Here is a 25377-nt window from a genome sequence, read left to right on the forward strand (position 1 = left end):
CGGGTCGATTTTTATTCTAGAAAGTGATGATGTGTCATGATCCCGGTCTGTCCTGCCTTTTACACTGTTTTCCTCCTCCGTTCTGTGTCTGAGCCTGGAGCTGGGCGGAGATTTGGGCTCCTCCCCCACACACACAAGCTGCACCTGGAGGACAAAAGGAGCCAGGACCTTACACTCGACGCCAGATCGTCCACGTATCCAGATTGGTACAACTCCGCTCGGCTCAGTTTCAAGTTTTTGCTCCTCATCAGATCCTTTTTTTTGTGGCCCGCTCAGCTCCTCTGTCTCCGACCCAGCTCTCCTCACCTCGTCTCTGACCCCGCTGCTCACGATCTGCTCTCAACGCCCTGATCGATCTACCTTCATTCGCACGTTTAAAAACTGTGAATAAACATTGTAAAACTTTTGAGTTCTGTCCTACTCCCAGATGTGGGTAAGACACAGACGTCCCTGTAGATCACACTGTATTTTCCCATGAAATTCATCCAAATTCACAAATGTTGAACCTGATCTTTTCCGTTAGTAACTAGACCCGAGAACTCGCTGTATTACAACGGAAATCTCATTTTGCTGCCCCCGTCTGTATTAAATATAATTGGCCAATAGAATGCTGCGATCATCTGAAACACGGCAACTGCTCCACAAATTTGCCATATTAATCTTATTACTTTTTTCTCCTGACGCTTTCATTTTAGGAAGGTACTTTGCAAATTACGTCTCGCCATTCTCTATAAAAACCTCTCAACCGATCTCACCTCCTGCTTTTTATACAAACCACAGACGGTGTAAAGAAGCGACTGAGCGAGTGCGACGTCCAAACGAAGCTAATCGAGGCTAGCAGTTATAGCGGCTAATCCGGAGACGCGTTCCAACCAGGAGTATCATAGCAACCAAAGAGCCAATCCAGAGCGAGGATGTTGAAGGTGACGCCTCTTCCCGCCCACACCACTGGTTTGCCAGGGAGCGGGCGCTTAGCAACGCTGTCAGTCAAACCTGTTGCTAACGCTAACAGGAGCGACGTCGGGGAAAGAAGGACCTGATTTGTCTGTTATTAATGTTCAGATCTTGATTTACAGACACAATAGTGAAATAAAAACCCCAGGATCATGTAGAGGGTTAATACGAACATTTAAGACCAAAATGAGTCTGAAGCAGCAGAGACAGAGAGAGGACAGTTAAAAAAAATAAAATAAAAAAAAAAACACTCAAAATTAAGAAAAAAAAAATTAAATAAAAAATAAATAAAACCACTCAAAATAACTAAAAAAAAACAAACAATAAAAAATAAAATAAACAAAAAAAAAATCTAAATAAAAAAAAATAAAATAACAAAAATAAAACCTCAAAAAAGCCAAACCTCAAAATAAAAAAAAAAAAAAAAAAAAAAAAAAAAAAAAAAAATTAAAAAAAAAAATAAATAAATAAAAATTAAAAATAAAAATAAATAAATAAATAAAATAAAAATAACTGAAATAAAACCTCAAAAAAAACAACCAACCCTCAAAATAACAAAAACAACAATAAAAAAAACAACAACCAAAAACCCCAGGATCATGTAGAAGGTTAATACGAACATTTAAGACCAAAATGACGAGTCTGACAGCAGCAGAGACAGAGAGAGGAGACAGATTTTCAATAAAAAGTGAATTGGAGCCAGACTCAATGATCACTTCCTGTTTAGAACGCAGCAGCTAGCAGGTTAGCTATGTCCATTTACATATTCAATCTATGATATCCACCACACTGCAATGTCACCCCTGCGTCTCGACCACGAGCAGCAGAACCACGAGCCTCCACAGCCTCTCCATCTCCATCATGTGTCTTTATCACGTAACTGTCCAAACCAAACAAGGTCAAAGCCAAAGTTTGTACCTCGACTAAAACACATTTACACCTTTGAAATGGACTTTAAAAAGCAGCGGACTTTTACACCGTGAGTCTGAGTGTGACCGAACGTAAACAGACCCCGAGCCAAGAGCGAGACGAGAACGAGACGAGAACGAGACGAGAGCGAGACGAGGACGAGGACGAGACGAGGATGAGGACGAGGACGAGGAACGGCTTCAGTTCAACAACACGAAGGGCCTGAAAGTTTAACCCAAGAGAGGAACATGTGACTCAAAATCAGGTAAATAGATGTATGAATAAAAAGATTAATACATAAATAAATATATAGATAGAAAAAATAAATACATAAATAAATAAATATATAAATACATAAATAAAAAGATTAATAAATAAATAAATAGATATACATACAAATAAATAAACAAACAGATATACAAATAAATAAATAGATAAATAAAAAAATAAAAAATAGATAAATACATGCATAAACAAATAAACAAATAAATAAGTACATAGATAAATAGATGATTAGATAAATAAATAAATAAAGAAGATTAATAAATAAATAAATAAATAATCAAATGTGTGGGGAAAAAAAAAGTTTTAGTTCCAATATTTTTCTAGCATTGTCCTTTTGCTTTTAAAGGTTCCATATTTCACAAAATTGACTCTCGTAACCTTCAATCCATGTTCTAATCCTGTTCTCTCAGACCTGGAGTTGTGTTTTGTTTCATTCACACACGTTTGAGTCACACTTTATTATTAAGTTCCACCTTGTGATGTCATCAAGTGGTAGTTTTCACGTTAACTCCTCCTTTTACCTTTAGTTCAGTCGAGATAAGAGACAACTCCAGGACTGAAATGATCCAAATGATTCTATAAATGAAGGTGTGTGGAGTTTAAAAACACAGTGGAGCACTTCCTGTATCACCACATGATGACATCACAAGGTGGAACAGAGTGTTTTCGGGTTGAGAGAAGAACTCAGCCTAAATCTGCAGGTTTGTGTGTTAAACATGTGAGAATGAAACTAAAAAACACAACTCTGGGTCTGTTTGTGACGAGGAAACGACATTAGAGCAGAGATCACAAAATAAGTGAGAGCAGTGAAGTGGGCGGAGATAGGGGGTAGGTGAAAACGTACATTTTCTGAGCACTCAAACAAGCACAAACCAATGAAATTCAAGAAAAAAACACTACAACACAATGAAACGCTCATGAATCTCTCCTGACAAACTGTATGTATATTGTGTGTCAAATTAAAAGCTGCGTAACACTTCCCCTTTAAGTCCCCGCCCGTCTCTTACCTGTCACTTGGAAGGTGCACCTGCCCGCTCCGGCCTCGTTGATGACGTTACAGGTGTACTCGCCCCACCCGTCGCGGTTCAGGTTTCGGATGGTGTACTCCGTCTCGTCCTTGTGAGCGTCGAAGGCTCCGGCGTGAAGGAGCCGATTGGACAAGAGCCACTCGAACCGGAGGACGCGAGAAGGATGAGCGCGAAGGACTCGGCACGTCATCACCACGGGACGTCCCAAACCCTGACGCATCTCCGTGAACACCGGCTCCACTGTGGGCGGGTCTGAGGAGAAAGAGACGCACGGGATTGGGTGAGTTAAACACCTGGACTCCGCCCACAAAGACAATTTAAATAGAGCTGCAAAACTGGGGAGAGAAGAGAAAGAGGAGGAGGGCTAAAGAAGAGAAGAGAAAGAGGAGGAGGGCTAAAGAGTGAAAGAGGAGGAGGGCTAAAGAAGAGAAGTGAAAGAGGAGGAGGGCTAAAGAAGAGAAGAGAAAGAGGAGGAGGGCTAAAGAAGAGAAGTGAAAGAGGAGGAGGGCTAAAGAAGAGAAGTGAAAGAGGAGGAGGGCTAAAGAGTGAAAGAGGAGGAGGGCTAAAGAAGAGAGTGAAAGAGGAGGAGGGATAAAGAAGAGAAGTGAAAGAGGAGGAGGGCTAAAGAAGAGAAGAGAAAGAGGAGGAGGGCTAAAGAGTGAAAGAGGAGGAGGGCTAAAGAAGAGAAGAGAAAGAGGAGGAGGGCTAAAGAAGAGAAGTGAAAGAGGAGGAGGGCTAAAGAAGAGAAGTGAAAGAGGAGGAGGGCTAAAGAAGAGAAGAGAAAGAGGAGGAGGGCTAAAGAAGAGAAGAGAAAGAGGAGGAGGGCTAAAGAAGAGAAGAGAAAGAGGAGGAGGGCTAAAGAGTGAAAGAGGAGGAGGGTTAAAGAAGAGAGTGCAAGAGGAGGAGGGCTAAAGAAGAGAAGTGGAAGAGGAGGAGGGCTAAAGAGTGAAAGAGGAGGAGGGCTAAAGGGGAGTGAGGGAGGAGGATTAGAGGTATAAGAACAGTGTGATTGGTCTAACACACGTGTCAAACTCAAGGCCCTTGGGCAAAATGTGGCCCGTGAGGTGAATTAAAAGGTCCGTCTGTCTGTGAGCCGTGTGGCCTCAGACTCTTAAAAATGTCACTTTATCACCAAATACACAGTTACATCGACATATTTTTACATCAGTGCAAATACATGTATAATATTTGCAACTTAAAATAATAATAAATCGAGAAACAGTTAATTAAAAAGTCAAAAAAGTACTTAAATTTATTTATGTTTGGTTACATTTACACTGCCTCAATGAAAATGAGTTTGACTCCTCTAGTCCAACAGGTCGCCACATTTAAACTCCGCCCCTTCAGCCCTGATCACTCGGACAACGCAGGATTTTTTTGCAATAAAATTATAAAAATGAAAATGCTTTTATTTTTGTCAGTGTTTTTGGCAGAAAAGTTACATAGTGGGGCTTTAAAGTTTGATGTGGTAGGAGACAACAATGCAACGTTACACCTGAAACACAAAAATCACATTAGAAACGTGGGGAAAAAAATATGTTTAAAAAAGGTCAAAGTTTAAAGGTCAATATAACAAACTTTTAATATTTTTATAATTTTTTACATGATTTAAAGGAGCAGATCAAAACGATAAAACCCAAGAACAGAACATCCTGCAGACGTGTGACACTGAGCGTCCTCTGTAATCCTCTTTATTCATGTTGAATAAAAATAAAAAAATAAAAATATACAAACTGTACACATTATTGTCCCCATAGGGAAAATTGTCCTTTGCTTGTGACCCTCCCTTTAATACCACGGGGACGACCTGTCAGGAGCCGCTGCAGTGAATTACACGGAGAGAGCTCAGCCAAAAAGAGAAAAGATTATGTTTCATCCTGAAACAGTGAACAGACGCCAGAGGCAACGAGGCTCAAGTGTCTTGCCCAAGGACACAGAAAAACACTGAAGCTACTGTTCTGTTCTGCAGAATCCTACGAGTGTCAACGATTAAGAAAATAAAACTGGAGATGAGACGAGAGGAGACGAGAGAGGAGACGAGAGAGGAGAGGAGAGAGGAGAGAGGAGACGAGAGAGGAGATGAGAGAGAAGAGAGGAGAGAGGAGACGAGAGAGGAGACGAGAGAGGAGACGAGAGAGGAGAGAGGAGACGAGAGAGGAGACGAGAGAGGAGACGAGAGAGGAGACGAGAGAGGAGAGAGGAGACGAGAGAGGAGACGAGAGGAGAGAGGAGACGAGAGAGGAGAGAAGAGAGGAGAGAAGAGAGGAAAGAGGAGACGAAAGAGGAGACGAGAGAGGAGACGAAAGAGGAGAGGAGAGAGGAGACGAAAGAGGAGAGGAGAGAGGAGAGGAGAGGAGAGAGGAGACGAGAGGAGACGAGAGAGGAGAGAGAGGAGACGAGACGAGAGGAGACGAGAGAGGAGACGAGAGAGGAGACGAGAGAGGAAAGAGGAGACGAAAGAGGAGACGAGAGAGGAGACGAGAGAGGAGACGAGAGAGAGGAGAGAGGAGAGGAGAGGAGAGGAGAGAGGAGACGAGAGAGGAGACGAGAGGGGAGACGAGAGAGAAGACGAGAGAGGAGACGAGAGAGAAGACGAGAGAGGAGACAAGAGAGAGGAGACAAGAGAGAGGAGAGAGGAAAGAGGAGACGAAAGAGGAGACGAGAGAGGAGAGAGGAGATGAGAGAGAAGACGAGAGAGAAGACGAGAGAGGAGACAAGAGAGAGGAGAGAGGAGAGGAGACGAGAGAGGAAGCGGGGTAGCATACGTCACAGTGGGCGTGAAAACAGGGATTTATTGACAAAATGGCGTCTTGAAAATAGTCGATCAAAGATTAAACTCAAACTTGATTCAGTCCAAATAAAACTTCAGAGACTCAATGTGAGGAAACGAGTGAAACAGAAACATCTGAACACGTCTGATTTACATATAAGACGTTTTAAATGTTTATGTAAAATGTAGTAACACTAGTGTCACTTTCATCTGTCTCACAGCTCTCGAGGGTAAAATAAGTCTGTGTCCTGTCTGCATCCAATAATCAGCAAGCAAGCAGTTAGCATGCTAGTTGTTTTCATTACTGTTCTAATGTTGTTTCCTCGTCACAAACAGACCTGGAGTTGTGTTTGTTTTGTTTCATTCACACGTTTATCACACAAACTCTGCAGATTTAGGCTGAGTTCTTCTCTCAAACTGAAAACACTCTGTTCCACCTTGTGATGTCATCATGTGGTGATACAGGAAGTGCTCCACTGTGTTTTTAAACTCCACACACCTTCATTTATACAATCATTTGGATCATTTCAGCTCTGGAATTGCCCATCTACTACTGAACTAAAGGTAAAAGATGATGTTCACTTTAAAAACTACCACTTGATGACATCACAAGGTGGAACAGAGCATTTAATAGTGACTCAAACATGTGTGAATGAAACAAAACACAACTCCAGGTCTGTTTTTTGATGAAATAACAACGTTCTAACATGGATTAAAACTACAAGAGTCACCTTTAAAACGAACTATTTGTGTTTTTCACGTTTTTAATCCAGTAAAAATCAGGCACGTCACAGTTTATTTTTGCCGATGTTGCTCCTGCTTCGTGTTGCATAATCCTAGTTTGGGAATTCCGTTTGCTCGCAGTAAATAAAGCGTTTTTTGGGGGATTGTGATTGGCTGATGGAGGTGGGGATGATGGAGTGAAGCCTCTCGGTGTAAAGTGTGTAAGTCTGTGGTTTCTGTGATTCTTCAGCCGCTCGTCCTCCGTCTGACCTCGGGGGGGGGGGGGGGGGGGGGGGGGGGGGGCTGTACACGGCTTTAGGTAACGGATATTTTCAGACCAGAGCGTGTACTGCAGTAACCAGAGCGTGTACTGCAGTAACGGCGGGGGAACGTGCTAACTCTGGTCCTGTGTGATGCATTATTCAGGCATGTGGGGGAACTTTTTTGGACAGTGTTTTTGTACTGGACGATAGTTTTTGTGGGTTCGAATGAGTCTCCTGAAGAGGTACAGACTTTAAAAACACAAAGGAGCAGGTCTAGAGTATCACTTAATGACATCACACAGTGGGACTGAAAGTGTAGAGTGACATCACGCAGTGGGATCGAGCGTTTAGAGCTCCGGAGACGATGCTGGACGAATCAGGAATCAGTCTTGTGAAAATACTCGACTGAAAATATTCTAAAAAACACAAAAGAGCAGTTCTAGGTCACCACTCGATGACATCACACAGTGGGATTGAGCGTTTAGGGAGTTAGAGAAGACGGTGGACCAATCACAGTGAGTCTCCTGAAGGTTTACAGACTTTAGACCTGCTCCTGTGCGTTTTGAGAGTACCACTCGATGACATCACACAGTGGGATCGAGCGTTTGCGGCTCTGGAGACGACGCTGGACTGATTTTGTGGATTGATTCTTCCAAATGAAACACAGTTCAACTCCAGGTAAAAGTTTCTTTTCACATTCTAAATATTTTAATGCAAATGAAAGTGTCTTGCTCAATGGCACGAGGACAGTGTGCGTTTTATAAGGACAGGAAAATGTGATATTCATCTTCATTCTGGAGTCCAGCCTTCAATTTGCTCTCTGTGCTAAGTCCCTCCCCCTTCAGAGCGTCATGACAACACAATCTGCTGCGTCGCGCTCATGCAACGACTGCACATCACACCAGGTTTGTGAAGTCGTAGTGTACAGTTCTGTGTCATGTTTTTGGGCTTGTGGGCGGAGCTTTGTACAGAAACATACCGTTAACCGTAAAGAGGGTTTGAAAAGGGCCCCAGGAGAGATCTCTAGATTATCAAAACGTCTAAAACCTCTTCAGACGTGTTTTTAATGAGGGAACAGTTTTAGAAAACTAAAACTAAAAATAATTTTGTGTAACACCGACTCGGACTGATGGAGTTTACAAAAGAGCCCCCTGGATTAAAGAGGCCCCCTGGATTAAAGAGGCCCCCTGGATTAAAGAGGCCCCCTGGATTAAAGAGGCCCTCTGGATTAAAGAGGCCCTCTGGATTAAAGAGACCCCCTGGATTAAAGAGGCCCTCTGGATTAAAGAGACCCCCTGGATTAAAGAGGCCCCCTGGAGGTAAAGAGGCCCTCTGGATTAAAGAGGCCCTCTGGATTAAAGAGGCCCTCTGGATTAAAGAGGCCCCCTGGATTAAAGAGGCCCCCTGGATTAAAGAGGCCCTCTGGATTAAAGAGGCCCTCTGGATTAAAGAGACCCCCTGGATTAAAGAGGCCCCCTGGATTAAAGAGGCCCCCTGGATTAAAGAGGCCCCCTGGATTAAAGAGGCCCCCTGGATTAAAGAGGCCCTCTGGATTAAAGAGGCCCTCTGGATTAAAGAGGCCCTCTGGATTAAAGAGACCCCCTGGATTAAAGAGGCCCCCTGGAGATAAAGAGGAGGTTGACTTGTGGGCGGAGCCTCGTACAGAAACGTTAACTATAAGGAGGGTTTGAGTGTGGCCCAGGAGAGATCACTAGATTACTCAAACATGCATGGACGACATTTGTTTTTGATGATGGAAAAGCTAAAGCTAATTTAGCATAACACCTCCTCTTTAAAAAGAGCTCAGTCCTGTGTCATTTTGTGTCGTTTTGTGTCGTTTTGTGTCATTTTGTGTCATTTTGTGTCGTCCTGTGTCGTTTTGTGTCGTTTTGTGTCGTCTTGTGTCGTTTTGTGTCATTTTGTGTCGTTTTGTGTCATTTTGTGTCGTCCTGTGTCATTTTGTGTAGTTCTTTTCTCATTTTGTGTCGTCTTGTGTCATTTTGTGTCGTTTTGTGCCGTCTTGTGTCGTCTTGTCATTTTGTGTCGTTTTGTGTCGTCTTGTGTCGTTTTGTGTCATTTTGTGTCATTTTGTGTCGTCCTGTGTCATTTTGTGTAGTTCTTTTCTCATTTTGTGTCGTTCTTTTCTCATTTTGTGTCGTCTTGTCTCATTTTGTGTCGTCTTGTCTCATTTTGTGTCGTCTTGTCTCATTTTGTGTCGTCTTGTCTCATTTTGTGTCGTTCTTTTCTCATTTTGTGTCGTCTTGTCTCATTTTGTGTCGTTCTTTTCTCATTTTGTGTCGTCTTGTGTCGTCTTGTGTCATTTTGTGTCGTTTTGTGTCGTCTTGTGTCGTTTTGTGTCATTTTGTGTCATTTTGTGTCGTCCTGTGTCATTTTGTGTAGTTCTTTTCTCATTTTGTGTCGTTCTTTTCTCATTTTGTGTCGTTCTGTCTCATTTTGTGTCGTCTTGTCTCATTTTGTGTCGTTCTTTTCTCATTTTGTGTCGTCTTGTCTCATTTTGTGTCGTTCTTTTCTCATTTTGTGTCGTCCTGTCTCATTTTGTCTCATTTTGTGTCGTTCTTTTCCTGCTCTTGTTTCACCTTCTCCGTCGTTTCATCAAACACAGCTCTCGCTCATAACGGCTCTTGACAGTTTAATACATATATTTTCAAACATATTCATATCGTTCCGCGTCACAAACTCCCTTTACTGCGGCGCTAACCGACTTTACGAGCGACACGTCCGCCGCCCGATTTACACGCCTAATACAAACGCCATGATGCCCCTTTAAACGCCGCATTTTTACATCACAAACCGAATCAGCCAAATGAAATCACTACTATTAAAAAAAAACAAGAAAAAAAAAACAACTGTTGCTGTAATGAACATCGATATATCTTTGTCTAAACGTGTCGCCCGCGCCGCTGCACACGCCTGCACGGGGGCGCTCTGGGGCTCGCCACAGAATAAATAAAAACACGAGCGGAGAGACTTAATGACACGGAAACGCTTCAAGTCCGCGGCGTTTTGAGGAGGAGGAGACGCTTCTGCCGAGAGGAGAGACGAGGACGAGGTAATCTGTTACACACCGATGAGAACCTGATGGAAAACGCAATCTACGGCATTAGCGTTCGCCTTGTGCTAGCAGGCTAATGCTAATAATCGACTTTAAGACACGGGGGAGTGCTCCGTTTTGTTACTTTAAAGTCCCGCACTGCACAAAACTGACTCTGGTGAGGATTAATCCATGTTATAATGTCGTTCCCTCGATTTTATTATTCGTCTGTTACGTCTACAAAGCTCAAAATGCTCTGTTCCACCTTGTGATGTCATCGAGTGGTAGTTTGTCAAGTTAACAGCTCCTTTTACCTTTAGTTCTGCAGAAATAAGTGGCAACTCCAGTAGCTGAGATGATCCAAATGATTCTATAAATGAAGGTGTGTGGAGTTTAAAAACACAGTGGAGCACTTCCTGTATCACCACATGATGACATCACAAGGTGGAACAGAGTGTTTTCTGCAGAGTTTGTGTGTTAAACGTGTGTGAATGAAACAAAACACAACTCCAGGTGTTTGTGACGAGGAAACATTAGAACAGATCAGAAAATAGAGTCACATGGGCCGTTATGTACTTTACGACGTAAAAGTACAAATACTGGAGCAAAAATACTCAAGTATCATATGAAAAAACATACTTAAAACTATTAAAGTACCTGTTTAAAATTATTCTTTAAGTATTTATCATTTTTATTATTATTTATTTAACTGTCAAAAAGATCGTCTTTAAACCTGGAGAAGATACAGAGTAAATAATATTATTTATATGTTATTATGTTTGATTAAACATAGAATTAATATGAACGAGTGATGACACGAGAGCGCCCCCTGGATCCAGAGTCCTCCGTGACACGAGAGCGCCCCCTGTGACAGGAGAGCGCCCCCTGTGACAGGAGAGCGCCCCCTGTGACACGAGAGCGCCCCCTGGATCAAAAGACTCAACTTCTCTCTCTCCTCGTCTTTTTCAAACTCTGTGAATTTGACTTTATATTTTTTTTATTTTTCCTCCGTCTGACTTTTGTCTCTGTCACTTCCTGGAACATAACCACTTTTAAGCCTCGTGCCCCGTGGCCTCGTCTGAGCGCGAGGTCCCGCCCGACGCCCCCAGAGCCGCAGCTTATGCCGTTAGCGTAGCATTAGCGTAGCGTTAGCTTTAGCTTTGAGCCCCGCGAGGCTCAGAGTCGCCTGAAACGCTGTGAACGGAGGAAGAGTGTAATCCATCACCAGTCGCCGTGGAAACACTGACAGTAATGTGCAGAAATACTACGTTTAAGAGGAAGGAGGGATGAGGAAAGAGGAAGAGGAGGCATACAGAGTGAGAAGGAAAAGAGAGGGAGAAGAAGGAGAAGAGAGGAGGAGGAGAAGGGTGTGAAAAGGAGAGAGGGGTGAGAGAGAGGGGAAGTCTGTGGTCGGTGAGAGAAAGAGAGAGAGACAAGAAAGACAAAGAGAGAAGAAGAAAAGGGGCGAGGGTGAGGAAGAGAGAGAGAGTGAGAGAGTTGGGAGGTGAAAGAGGGAGAGGAGAGAAAAAGGTCTGGAAAGGGGGAGAGGCGGAGAGAGAAAGGGGGAGTCGAGGTGAGAAAAAGAAACGACAACGAGAAAGGGGAGAAAGGAGGTGGGAGACAAAGAAGAAGAAGAGGAGAGGGAGGAGGAAGAGGAAGAGTGAGTGGTGAAAGAGGGAGAGAGAGGAGAAAAGTGTTAGCAGGGGGTAGAGAGAGAGGAAGAGAGAGGGAGAAGAAAGGGCATGGGTGAGTAAGAGAAACAGGAAAAAAGAGGTAGAGGAAAGGAGGGAGAAACAAGAGGATGGTTTTAGAAAGAGGGACAAGCACGAGAGAGAGAGTGGATGAAAGAGATAGTGAGAAGGAGGAAAAACGGAGAGAGTGGAGGAGGAGGGAAGGCTGAATGAGGGGGAGAGAGAGGGAAAAATGAAGAAAAAAACAGAAAAGAGGAGTGAGAGAGTGAGAAGAATTGGGGAGGGGAAAGAAAGAGGAGAGAGAGGGAGAGTGCAAAGGGAAAGAAGGGAGGGGGAGAGAAGGAGAGAGAAAAGGAGAGAGAGCAGCGGGATGAAAAGAGGGGAGGGGAGGTAAAGAAAAAAAAGGAAAGATTGGGAGAGTAAAAAAGAGGAGAGAGAAGGAAAAAAACAGAGCGAGAGAGAGAGGGGGAGGGAAAAAGAAGAAAGGGAAGATGGAGAAAAGAGGAGGGAGAGAGTCATCACACGGCTCATTTTATACAACTAAATAAAATCCTTCAACTAAAGTCTGAACACGGATTATTTAGAAAGAAAAAAAACAAAACAAAATAAAATGTCTGATTTGTTTTGTCTCTGTCCCCCTCTCTCTCATCCCCTCTTTCTCCCTCTCTCTCTCCCTCCCTCTCTCACTCCCTGTGCTTCCATCTCTTCTCTCCTCTTTCTTTTCCTCGTGAATCCCTCTCTCACGTCCCGTTGGCGATCGCGGTGACATTTTAGATTGTTGTGGTTTGATCACAAAACGCCGCAGGACGAGGCCGGCGCCGCGATTCAGGACGAGCAGCTGCGAGTGGGACGAGACGAAACACAACATAACACGACACAACAACAACAACACAACAACACGACAACAACAACACGACAACACAACAACGACACGACACGACACAACACCGTCAGTGTTTTAGAGGAGTCATTTAAAGACAAACGGAGAGAATCTGTGTTGATATAGAGCAGTGTTTCTCAAGCTGTGGTGCGTGTCCCCCTGGTGGTGCACGGGGCACACTGCAGTCTGAGTATTTGTACTTTACTACATAATTCCATAGCTCTTCCTTTATATATTTGATGTTTTCTGTACATGGTCTGTTCATATAAATGGACATAGCTAACCTGCTAGCCGCCGCGGTGCAATTTTTTTTCTTTGTTATTTTGGGTTTGTTTGTTTTTTTTTAGTTTATTTTCTTTTGTGGTTATTTTGAGGTTTATTTGGTTGTTTCTTTTTTGTTATTTTGAGTGGTTTGATTTATTTTTTTATTTTATTTTGAGTTTTTTTTTTATCTATGTTTTTTTTTTTTTTTTTACTGTCCCCTCTCTCTGTCTCTGCTGCTTCAGACTCATTCTGGTCTTAAATGTTCGTATTAACCCTCTACATGATCCTGGGGTTTTTTCACTTTTGTGTCTGTAAATCAAGATATGAACATTAATAACAGACAAATCAGGTCCTTCTTTCCCCGACGTCGCTCCTGTTAGCGTTAGCATTAGCGTTAGCAACAAGTTTGATTGACAGCGTCGCTAAACTGTATGTGTAAAAAATGCAGAAAGTTGTAAAAAATAAAGTAAAAAACGAGAGAGAATGAGTAATGTCGACGTAAAACTCACTTCTACCTTCTATGGTTTGAAAATCCAGTATCTCAAGTGTAATTTTTTGATCTGAAGATTTTTTTGAACAACACAAAACTTAAAACAATAAAACCAAACCTTCTTCTGTTTAATCGTAGCATCAGGATTAATAAAAGTTTCCTCCGTATAAACTTTACACAAAGACTGAGAAGAAGCAAAGAAAAGTCAGATCCACGGCGTTCAAACAAAACCCCATGTTACTACGATGAGCTTAAGGTAATTTATGACGCTACAGCTACAATTAGCGATAATCAATATGGCCGCCGGAGCGAGAGTGAGGCGTGCGCTCGTTCGGTTCAGACTCTCACGTGTCGTTAATTCTTCCGTGTTCTCTCGTGTTCACGGCTCGTGTCTGCTGACCTGCCTGATCGCTCCGGTGTCGTTCCGTGAAGAAAAATATGATTACAAAGGCATCTTCAAACGGGATGATGCCTGAGGGGGCGGGGACATGCCTGAGGGGGGCGGGGACATGCCTGAGGGGGGCGGGGCTACGCACAAAGGACGATTCGTGAAGAGTAATAAAAGCCGAGCTCGTGTGAAACTGAAACGTTACAAATCACACAAGAACGAGAGGAAACAAAGAAAAACAGAACTAAAGACGCACTGTGGGACATTTGTGGTCACTCTCGTGTGTCTCTTAGTCTCCTCCATGTGTAGAATGTTCCACAGTTTGGCATTAAAGTGATCTCCATGGAGACAAACAGGTGACTCCACAATGATGTTAAGATGATTTTATATAAACTGAGTGAACGTAACTGTAACATTTTTCACTTCTCTCCTCCTTCTCTTTTTCCTTCTCTGTCTTTGTCCCTCCCTCTCTCTCTTTGGTCATCCCTCTATCTTGTTCCTTCTTTCTCTCCCTCTCCATCTCTCTCCATCTCTCTGAGTCTCTCTCTGCCTCCACCTCCCTCTCTGTCTTTTTCCATCTCTGTTTCTCTCCCTTTCACGCTCTTTGGCCTTCTTTGTCCCTCTCTCTCTATCCCCCCTTTCTCTTACGCCCTTTCTCTCTCTTTCTTTCTCTCTCTCTGACCCCCTTTCTCCCTCTCTCTATCACGCCTTTTCTTTCTCCCTCTTTCTCTATTTTGCTCTCTCTTTGTTTCTTTCTCTCTTTTCCCTCTCTGTGTCTCTTTGGCCCTCTTTCTCCCTCTCTCTTCCCCTCTATCCTTCCCCCTCTGTCTCTCTCTCTCTCTTTCTCCCTCTCCCTGTCTTTTAGGCCCTCTTTCTCCCTCTGTCCCTCTGTTTCTCTCTCTCTTTCCCTCTTTTTCTTCCCCCTCTCTCTTTCTCCCCCCTCTCTTTCCCTCCCTCTTTCCCCCTCCCTCTCTCCCTCTTTCCCTCCCTCTTCCTCTCTCTCTTTCCCCCCCCCCCCACCCTCTGACCCTCCCCCCCCCTCTTTCCCTCCCTCCCTCCCTCCCTCTTCCTCTCTCTCTGGTCCATCTCACTTTGGTGAACATTAGTGTGTCTCGTGTGTTTGTCATTTGCACATCTATAACTGGAGCCTCTGAGGCCCGTGTCCCGAGCCTCCTGCACCTCTGCTTCATCCCTCTGCTTCATCCCTCCCTCCCTCCCTCTCCCTCCCTCTCTCTCTCCCTCCCTCTCTTTCCCTCCAGAGCAGATGTCTTTTTTCCATATCAAAGCTGTTGACTCTTTGCGTCTCTGATGCCGTTTCACCTTTGCGCCTCGATCGTGTGACTAAACCTCGGCTTAGCGCGTGGCGACGGACCAGAGGCATCATGGGAGAAAAGCATCATGGGAGAAAAGCATCATGGGAGAAAAGCATCATGGGAGAAAAGCATCATGGGAGATGGGCTTAGGTGAGCACACGCAACGACGGGCCAGGTGCAGAGGGGAGGGGCTAATCAAAAGAGCCTCGGGGTTCAAACATGGCCGAGGTCGGTGGAGCGATGTGACCGTGTGACCATGTGACCATGTGACCATGTGACCGCTCGGACCAATCAGAGTGAGAGCAGCTCGAGCTGTGTGTTCACATTGTGTTCTGTCTGGATTATTGTCTCTAATATTTTTGGTCAATCAGAAAAGCATTTTGTCCATAGAAGGACAAAAAGAGAGAAGGACAGAAAGAGAGAAGGACACAAGATCTTAGTCTCCTCTGAATCCCTCTCTCCTTTAGATCCCTCTCTCCTTTAGATCCCTCTCTCCTTTAGATCCCGCTCTCCTTTAGATCCCTCTCTCCTTTAGATCCCGCTCTCCTTTAGATCCCTCTCTCCTTTAGATCCCTCTCTTTTTAGATCCCTCTCTCCTTTAGATCCCTCTCTCCTTTAGATCCCTCTCTCCTTTAGATCCCTCTCTTTTTAGATCCCTCTCTTTTTAGATCCCTCTCTCCTTTAGATCCCTCTCTCCTTTAGATCCCTCTCTCCTTTAGATCCCTCTCTTTTTAGATCCCTCTCTCCTTTAGATCCCTCTCTCCTTTAGATCCCTCTTTCCTTTAGATCCCTCTCTCCTTTAGATCCCTCTCTCCTTTAGATCCCTCTCTTTTTAGATCCCTCTCTCCTTTAGATCCCTCTCTCCTTTAGATCCCTCTCTTTTTAGATCCCTCTCTTTTTAGATCCCTCTCTCCTTTAGATCCCTCTCTCATTTAGATCCCTCTCTTTTTAGATCCCTCTCTCCTTTAGATCCCTCTCTCCTTTAGATCCCTCTCTCCTTTAGATCCCGCTCTCCTTTAGATCCCTCTCTTTTTAGATCCCTCTCTCCTTTAGATCCCTCTCTCCTTTAGATCCCTCTCTTTTTAGATCCCTCTCTCCTTTAGATCCCTCTCTCCTTTAGATCCCTCTCTCCTTTAGATCCCTCTCTCCTTTAGATCCCTCTCTTTTTAGATCCCTCTCTCCTTTAGATCCCTCTCTCCTTTAGATCCCTCTCTTTTTAGATCCCTCTCTCCTTTAGATCCCTCTCTCCTTTAGATCCCTCTCTTTTTAGATCCCTCTCTCCTTTAGATCCCGTTTTCCTTTAGATCCCTCTCTCCTTTAGATCCCTCTCTCCTTTAGATCCCTCTCTCCTTTAGATCCCTCTCTCCTTTAGATCCCTCTCTTTTTAGATCCCTCTCTCCTTTAGATCCCTCTCTCCTTTAGATCCCTCTCTCCTTTAGATCCCTCTCTCCTTTAGATCCAGTTTTCCTTTAGATCCCTCTCTCCTTTAGATCCCTCTCTCCTTTAGATCCCTCTCTCCTTTAGATCCCTCTCTTTTTAGATCCCTCTCTCCTTTAGATCCCTCTCTCCTTTAGATCCCTCTCTCTTTTAGATCCCTCTCTCCTTTAGATCCCTCTCTCCTTTAGATCCCTCTCTCTTTTAGATCCCTCTCTCCTTTAGATCCCTCTCTCCTTTAGATCCCTCTCTCCTTTAGATCCCTCTCTCCTTTAGATCCCTCTTTCCTTTAGATCCCTTTCTCCTCGTTCACATCAGCCTCGTCGTCCGTGGAGCTGATAAACGCTCCGCTCTTTTCCGTCTTTCACATTCCCGCAGCAGATTGTCGTCATAATTAGCGTGATGATAAAAGTTAAACAAAGTGCTTTATAAATATTGGATCTGCAGTTTGACCGTGAGCCCGAGTCCTTGGTGCGGACGGTATAGTTAAAAATCGATGTGAAATTAGTCTGTCGGCTAATGGAGCGTGACGCCGTGCGCACAACACTTTTGTACAGATTTAGGCAATTTATGAAATCTTTCACGGAGGAGAATTATTCTGCAAAGTCAAAAAGCAAAGCAAATTACCCAGAATGCAGTGCAGCTTTCAACAAATTACTGTAGGAAAAACAAAACGAGAGCACTCAGATATAATGGCGGCGTAGTATCGGCTTCAGGCGTTTAAACGTTTATAATTATGTTTTTCGAGCAGAGAACCTTGACAGATATCTGCTCACTGATCCTGGGGTGTATCAAAGCGGCGGCGGCGGTGTTTACGGCTCAGAAAAGCAGCCACGCTTTTGGTATTGTGCCCCAAGGCAGCTACGTCACAGAGCACAGACAAACGCGCTGATGTTAAAGAGGCGGTTTTAGGACAAATCGAGCTTTTTCCCCCACGTTTTAACGCCGTTTCCTCGTCAAAAATACGTCTGAAGAGGTTTTTAGATGTCGTCCGTGCGTGTTTGAGTCATTTAGCGATCTCTCCCGGGGCCCTATTCGAACCCTCTTTACGGTTAGCAGTACGAGGCTCCACCCACACAACGATTCTCCATTTCTACAATACACAAAAACATGACACAAAACTGTACACGGGAACTTGCGCTTTGTACTTTCATTAGCGGGATGCAGCTGATTGTGTTGTGATAGCGCTCTAAAGGGGGAGTAACTTAGCGCAGGGAGCAATTAATACCCAAAAGCCCACTCTTTAAGCGCTTTGAGGAGATTTAAACTCAGAAACTCTGTCGTACGTGACTAATATTCCCCCAAAAATATCGTATTTGGGGAGAAACACACAGGTCTCAGTTAGCAGGCGCTACGCTAAACTGTGAAGCTAACGCGAAAAAAACGGTTTGAGGACGTGGGATGGGACGGTTTGATTGACAGCTGATGTGGAAACGCTCCGGGTCAGTGGAGACGTGTGGAGTCAGAGCCAAAGTGTCTCAGGTGGAGTTTATATTTTATATTTTATTGATATTCCCTCATCTTATGAGCTGGTTTTAAATCGTTTCAAATCAAAATCAAACACAAAACATTTACACCCGTCTCTTCTGTCTCATTGTTCTGCCCCAGTGGAGAGAGATATTTCTGTTTTGAGTTCATGTGTTTTGTCTATTCAGAGCCGCCGTAGCTGCCATATTGTCGCAGACTTTCAACAGTTCAGTGGTTTTTCTCTGTTATTGTAACGTTATAACATGTTAGCTCGCTCTATAAACTCATTTGAGGCGCTTTAAGCTGATTTAAGTTGTATATTCTCACTAAAACAGACAATGCTAATAGCGCTAGCATGTCTATGGGATTTTCCATTCATGTTAGCATGTGGCTAATCCACAGTTTTACACGTTTTTCATTAGTCGTAGCTCCCTTTAAGCTAATGTTGTGCGTATATTATATTATAAAAAGCTACTATATGTTGTTTTATGTCGCTCTGAATAATATTTGTTTATTGAAATATAAAAACACGATTGTAATGTGCAGATATTTCTTTGTATGTTACAGTTTTACAGTCTACTCTTGATTAAATGTCCAAAACAGCGAGAGACTTCCTGGGGTTTATTGGAGAAACTGTTTGCCGTTTGTAAATCTACTTCCTAAACTCGGAGGCAGAAAACTCACAGTTGTGGTAAATCTGGCAGAATAACTTCATTTGCATTGACTCCGCCTCAGTTTTTGCCCGTGTTGCAAAAAAAGCCCCATTTTTCATACTCCTGCGCCGTGTCCTCTTTAAGAAACCGTGGTGTGTTTTTGCTCCAGTTTTAGCATCGTTAGCGTTTAGCACGAGAGCAAACGCTTCATAAATTAATCCCAAAAGTTTACAAATTTATAAGAATAAACCCAGATTTAGTGCAGTTAATTATTATAAAATGAAGGCTCCTGAGTCGTACCCAGACTGACCTGCAGGTGGAGCAGTTTGCATTTCTGTCCCACACGTAAACTGTTTATATAAATGGACAATGCTAACCTGCTAACGCCGCGTTCCAAACACAAAGTGAGCAGGAGAGTGTTTGCATGTTCTACTTTAGTTTCTGCAGTTAATCCTCAAACGCACTGATGGGATAAACTTAACCTTTCCTGTTGCATGGAGCAGTCAGTGCCTTGGCGGGGGTCTGTACTCTCTGAAGTATCTGAAGTACTTACAGTTAATCTGCCGCTGTAATTACTGCTCCTGACGTCTGGTTTATACAGTAACAGTGAGACGAGACTTTGACCTTTTCACGTTTTCTCTGGTGAAGAATCAGGAGCCTCTGAGTCACGAGCAAAATATGAGCAAGAGGAAGGTCATTACTACGACTACAAGTACTACTACTACAACTACGACTACAACTACTACTACTACTACTATGATTACTACTACTACTACTACTACTACTACAATTACTACAACTACTACTATGATTACTACTACTACTACTACTACAACTACTACTACTATGATTACTACTACTACTACAATTACTACAACTACTACTATGATTACTACTACTACTACTACTACTACAATTACTACAACTACTACTATGATTACTACTACTACTACAACTACTACGACTACTATGACTACTACGACTACAACTACTACAACTACAATTACTACAACTACTACAACTACTACGACTACTACTATGATTACTACTATGACTACTACGACTACAACTACTACAACTACAATTACTACAACTACCACAACTACTACGACTACTACTACAACTACTACTAATACTACAACTACTACTACAACTACTACAGGTGCTGTCACTGCTATGACGAGAAGATCTCTCTGTGTCTCTCTCTCTCTGCATTTGTCTTTCTCTCTCTCTACCCCTCTCTCTCTGTTTCTCTCTGCTTCTGTCTCTCTCTGTGCCCCCCCTCTCTGTTTCTCTCCTGTCTGTCCATCTCTCTCTCTCTTTGTTTCTCTGTCTCTCTCTGCCTCTGTGTGTGTCTCTGTCTCTCTTTGTCCGTCTCTCTCTCTTTTTGTTTCTCTTTGTCTCTCTCTGTCTCTTTGTCTCTCTATCTCTCTCTCTTGGTCTCTTCCTGTCTCTGTGTATCTCTCTCTGTCTCTCGCTATCTCTCTTCCTCTCTCTGTCTGTGTCTTTATCTCTCTCTCTCTCTTCCTCTCTCTGTCTGTGTGTGTATCTCTCTCTTCTTCTCTCTTTGTCTCTCTATCTGTCTCTCTCTTCCTCTCTCTCTGTCTGTGTCTTTGTCTCTCTCTTCCTCTCTCTCTGTCTGTGTGTGTATCTCTCTCTTCTTCTCTCTTTGTCTCTCTGTCTGTCTCTCTCTCTCTCTTCCTCTCTCTCTGTCTTTGTCTCTCTCTCTCTGTCTGTCCCTCTCTTTCTCTCTCTGTCTGTGTCTTTGTCTCTCTCTCTCTTCCTCTCTCTGTCTTTGTCTCTCTCTCTCTGTCTGTCCCTCTCTTTCTCTCTCTGTGTCTTTGTCTCTCTCTCTCTTCCTCTCTCTGTGTGTGTGTCTCTCTCTTCTTCTCTTTTTGTCTCTCTGTCTGTGTCTCTCTCCCTCTTTGTCTCTCTGTCTTTCTCAGGGATGTATGACTTAAACCCTCCACTGTCGACGCAGGAGACAAACTTCCTGAAAAGTTCCACAGTGCAGCTTTAACTGCTCAAACACAATGACTTTTTTTTTTCTGACAGATTTTCACCATTGATTCTCCTGGAAGATTATTTGAGGTCAAAGTTCACATCCAAATTCATAACGAGACTTTAACAGACACAAGAATCACATCAGCAAAGTGACAGAAGTGTCTTGCTCAAGGACTCAACAGCAAAATGAGTAGGTCAAAGGTGAGATTGAACCCCAAACCTCGATAATCCCATAATCCAGGCTCCGTCTGAGTTTCCTGATCCGTTTTCGTCCGAGTGTTTCTTTACCTCGTCCAAACACCGTGAGCCAAAGGTGTAAAAATGCCTCTTGTTTTAATTATGCGTTCCGACACTCTCCATTCCGCCGTGTAGCTAATTAGCGAAGGCTATCTTAGCGCTGGGATCCTTTGTTTACACTGCGCGTCGTAGCGTTAGCGGCTAACCCTGATAGTGCTGTCAGCGCTGTGTAATCATGATCACTTCTGCACAAATTCTACAGTCTTCTTCAAAGCGCCCAAACTTTATTAATTCTGAGAGCGCGGCGCAGCGGGGGGGAGGGGGAGGGGCATGGCGGCGGCGGGGGGGGCCGGCGAGTGGGGCGAGGGGGCGGGGACGTGACTGTCATAGTGATGGGAACGAAGCAGCTCGAGAAAAAGGGGAAGAAGCTACGGCAAACTTCAAGTGTTTGTTTACGTAATAATAAAAGGAATCTATTCTTAAAAGGATCACGATTCTGAGTCGCAACGATTCTGATTCTGGATGATTATGAGTATTAACGATTCTGGGTCTCAATGATTCTGAGTCTTCACGATTCTGGGTCTTAACGATTCTTATTCTGGACGATTCTAATTCTGGACGATTCTGAGTCTCAACGATTCTGATTCCGGACGATTCTGAGTCTTAACGATTCTGGGATTGAACCATTCTGCGTCTTATCAATTCTACGTCCTAACGATTCTAAGTCCGAAGGAGTCTCAATGATTGAGTCTTTACGGTTTGTGAGTCTTAACGATTCTGAGCCTGGACAATTCTGAGTCGACGCTTCTTAACGATTCCACGTCTGAAATGATCCAAATGATTCTATAAATGACGGTGTGTGGAGTTTAAAAACACAGTGGAGCACTTCCTGTATCTCCACACGATGACATCACAAGGTGGATCAGTCACAGTCTTATTTGTACAGATAAAAAAAGTCTCAAATATGGCGTCCGGAGCGTGTTTTATAAGTGCTACGGATAAAAATGAGCAACGTATGTGAGTCTAAACAGCTCAAACACATGATGACAAACTACATAGACCATGATGCACTGCTCCATTTTACCCATGATGCTTTGCTGCATTTTATCTCACATGAAGAAATGAAACATGATTTTTGTCTTTTTTAAACGTCCATAATGATCGGACTAAAGTCGTCAAAACGTTTTTTCTCTCCCGTCTCACATGAAGAGTCTGTTATGAAGCTGCTCAAGTGTTTTTTTTTCGGCGGAGAAAGAAAAACACGGCGCCCCGTTGGATTCGTAAACGTCTTTTTTCTCATTTATACAAACAGTAAAACGGCTCCTAAAATCGCACTCGAGTCTTTCTCCAGTTTGGATCAGACGGGACCAATTATGCAAAAAAAAGCCCATTTTACATAGAGTTTTATGGAGGGGAGCGACCGTTTGGCGAGAAAACGAACGATAATGTGGAGCGTTTGAATTCAGGTAGAAGCAACAGTGTAACAGAGTGGTGCATTGGTTAAGCACGCTGCCTCACAACGAGAAGGTCCCGGGTTCAGTTACCAGATGATGTCATTTCTTAACTGGCCGTTTTTGTGTTTATGAGTGACGTCTCGAGAGCAAATAATATTACCAGCTCCATCAGAACCTCCAGCTCCTTCAGAAACCTTGAGCTCCTTCAGAACCTCCAACACCTTCAGAACCTTCAGCTCCTTCAAAAACCTCAAGCTCCTTCAGAAACCTTCAGCTCTATCAGAACCTCTAGTTCCTTCAGAACCTTGAGCTCCTTCAGAAACCTTCAGCTTCATCAGAACCTTCAGCTCTCTCCATCAGAACCTCCAGCTCCTTCAGACACCTCCAGTTTCATCAGCTCCATCAGAACCTCCAGCTCGATCAGAACCTTCCGCTTCATCAGAACCTCCAACTCCACCAAAAGCTCCAGCTCCTTTTGAAACCTCCAGCTTCTTCAGAACCTCCAGCTCCATCAGAACCTCCAGCTCCACCAGAAACCTCCAGCTCCATCAGAAACCTCCAGCTCCACCAGAAACCTCCAGCTCCACCAGAAACCTCCAGATCAATCAAAACCTTCAGCTCCATCAGAACTTCCAGCTCCATCAGAACCTTCAAATCCAACCGAAAACCAAGACTAACCAGGACTAAACGAGGACCAAACAGGACCAAGGACCACTATGAACCTCCTGCGCACTGAGGGACACAGATATAAAACACAGAAAACAAAAGTAAAAAGTTCTACCATTTAATGTAGAAAATCACAGTATCTTCTCTAACATAAGAGTGTTTTTATTATCGTTAGTAAAAGCCAAAGTTAAATCTGTCACTGGACAAATCGTTGTAGGACTGAAGACGTTTCTCTGCTCGTCCAAGTCTCTTCTTCTTCAGTTCTGGTCAGATTCCTGCTGGACACTGTCTTATATCTGAAGGAGGAGCTAACGACACAAACTGTAAACAGCTTTTGTCTCCAGATTCGGCGTTAACGGCTCGATTCAACCTTTAATGGCACTAACGGCGAGCTCTATTGTTCTCTTTGTTTCCTTTGTTTGCTTTGGGTCTGAAGATGGAGTTACAGATGGAGGAGAGACGATGTTTAAGGTCCATTCTCTTAAGTTTACAATAAAAGTTTGGTGACATCTCCGCTCTCTGTCTGGACTAATGCGGCGTTCTTAGGGTTTGTCTCTCTGAAAACGGCGCTCTGAAAACGGCGTGGGTTTGTCTCTCTGAAAACGGCGTGGGTTTGTCTCGTCTCTGAAAACGGCGTGGGTTTCGTGGGTTTTGTGGTTTTGTCTCGTCTCCGTTAAATAAATGAGAAAATGGATTAGTGAAGTGGGACACGAGGAAACAATGACTTTTGTGTTTCTTATTATCAGCCTCCAGAGAAAGAGAAGAACTCCACACCTCCTCCTGCATTCGTCTGTTACTCTCCGTCTGTCTCTCTCTCTTCTGCTGCCACTCTCTTTCTCTCCTTCTTCCTCTCTTTCTATTTCTCTCTCTCCGTCCCCCCTCTCCTTCTCACTCTCCCCTTTTCTCTTCCTGTCTCTGGCTCACTCACTCTCTCCATCCCTCTCTCCTCCTCCTTATTTCCTCTTCCTGTCATTCTTTCTCTCTCCACCCTCTCCCTCTTTCTCCTTCTCTCTCTCCTCCCCTTCTTTCTCCCTCCCCTTCTGTCTGTCTCCCAATCCTTCTCTCTCCCTCTCACTCCCCCTCTCTCTCTCGCCCTCTTCTTCTTTCCCCCTTTCTCTCTCTCTCCCGTCTCATTTTGTCCCTCTATCTCTGCTCTGTTTCTCCCTCTCTCTCCGTCTCTCTCTCTGACTCTCTGCTGTTTCTCTGCCCTCTCTCTCTCCTCCTCTTCTCTTTCCCTACCTCTCTCTCTCTCTCCGTCCACTGGAGTGACAGTGGAGTGAGTTCACTCTTCTTCCTCTCTCCCCTTCTCTTCCTCTCTTCTCTCTCTCTCTCCGTCCACTGGAGTGACAGTGGAGTGAGTTCCCTCTTCTTCCTCTCTCCCCTTCTCTTCCTCTCTTCTCTCTCTCTCTCTCCGTCCACTGGAGTGACAGTGGAGTGAGTTCACTTGTCTTCCTCTCTCCCCTTCTCTTCCTCTCTTCCTCTCTCTCTCTTCTTCTCTCTCTCCGTCCACTGGAGTGACAGTGGAGTGAGTTCACTCTTCTTCCTCTCTCCCCTTCTCTTCCTCTCTTCTCTCTCTCTCTCTCTCTGTCCACTGGAGTGACAGTGGAGTGAGTTCACTCTTCTTCCTCTCTCCCCCTCTCTTCCTCTCTTCTCTCTCTCTCTCTCCGTCCACTGGAGTGACAGTGGAGTGAGTTCACTCTTCTTCCTCTCTCCCCTTCTCTTTCTCTCTCTCTCTTCTTCTCTCTCTCTGTCCACTGGAGTGACAGTGGAGTGAGTTCACTCTTCTTCCTCTCTCCCCTTCTCTTCCTCTCTTCTCTCTCTCTCTCTCTCTGTCCACTGGAGTGACAGTGGAGTGAGTTCACTCTTCTTCCTCTCTCCCCTTCTCTTCCTCTCTTCTCTCTCTCTCTCTCTCTGTCCACTGGAGTGACAGTGGAGTGAGTTCACTCTTCTTCCTCTCTCCCCCTCTCTTCCTCTCTTCTCTCTCTCTCTCCGTCCACTGGAGTGACAGTGGAGTGAGTTCACTCTTCTTCCTCTCTCCCCTTCTCTTTCTCTCTCTCTCTTCTTCTCTCTCTCCGTCCACTGGAGTGACAGTGGAGTGAGTTCACTCTTCTCCGATCGTGTTTCAAATCTCCATATATGAATACTAAATGAATCCTTGTGGGAACGAATTAGCCTGCAGTTAATTAGCTGTTAAGCCTCTGAATGTCACTTCTGAAAGAGGGAGAGAGGGAGAGAGGGAGAGAGGGAGAGAGGGAGAGGGGGAGAGGGGGAGTGAGTGGCTGGAGACGGGGTCTGGAGAGAAGGACACCAGATATTATTAAAAAGAAGAAGATTCAAAAGGAGGATTCAAAATGTCCGTCTGGAGCTTTGCAGAAGTCGGACTTGTGTTTTGTGTCGTTAACTTATGTTTAAAGATGTACTGTGTGACTTTTCTAGTGGAGGGGTCGTGACC

General features: G+C 44.1%; 1 protein-coding gene across 1 annotated transcript in view; it reads right to left on the reverse strand.

The window, feature by feature from the left end:
* LOC117392581 (MAM domain-containing glycosylphosphatidylinositol anchor protein 2-like) overlaps positions 1-25377 on the reverse strand; it is a 324052-nt gene that overhangs the window by 77884 nt on the left and 220791 nt on the right. The window contains exon 10 of the mRNA XM_033990674.2: positions 3156-3428. Within this exon, the coding sequence (XP_033846565.2) occupies positions 3156-3428 (273 nt within the window). The remainder of the gene's footprint in view (positions 1-3155; positions 3429-25377) is intronic.

Source organism: Periophthalmus magnuspinnatus, chromosome 24, assembly GCF_009829125.3.
Source record: "Periophthalmus magnuspinnatus isolate fPerMag1 chromosome 24, fPerMag1.2.pri, whole genome shotgun sequence".
In the NCBI taxonomy this organism is placed as follows: Eukaryota; Metazoa; Chordata; class Actinopteri; order Gobiiformes; family Gobiidae; genus Periophthalmus; species Periophthalmus magnuspinnatus.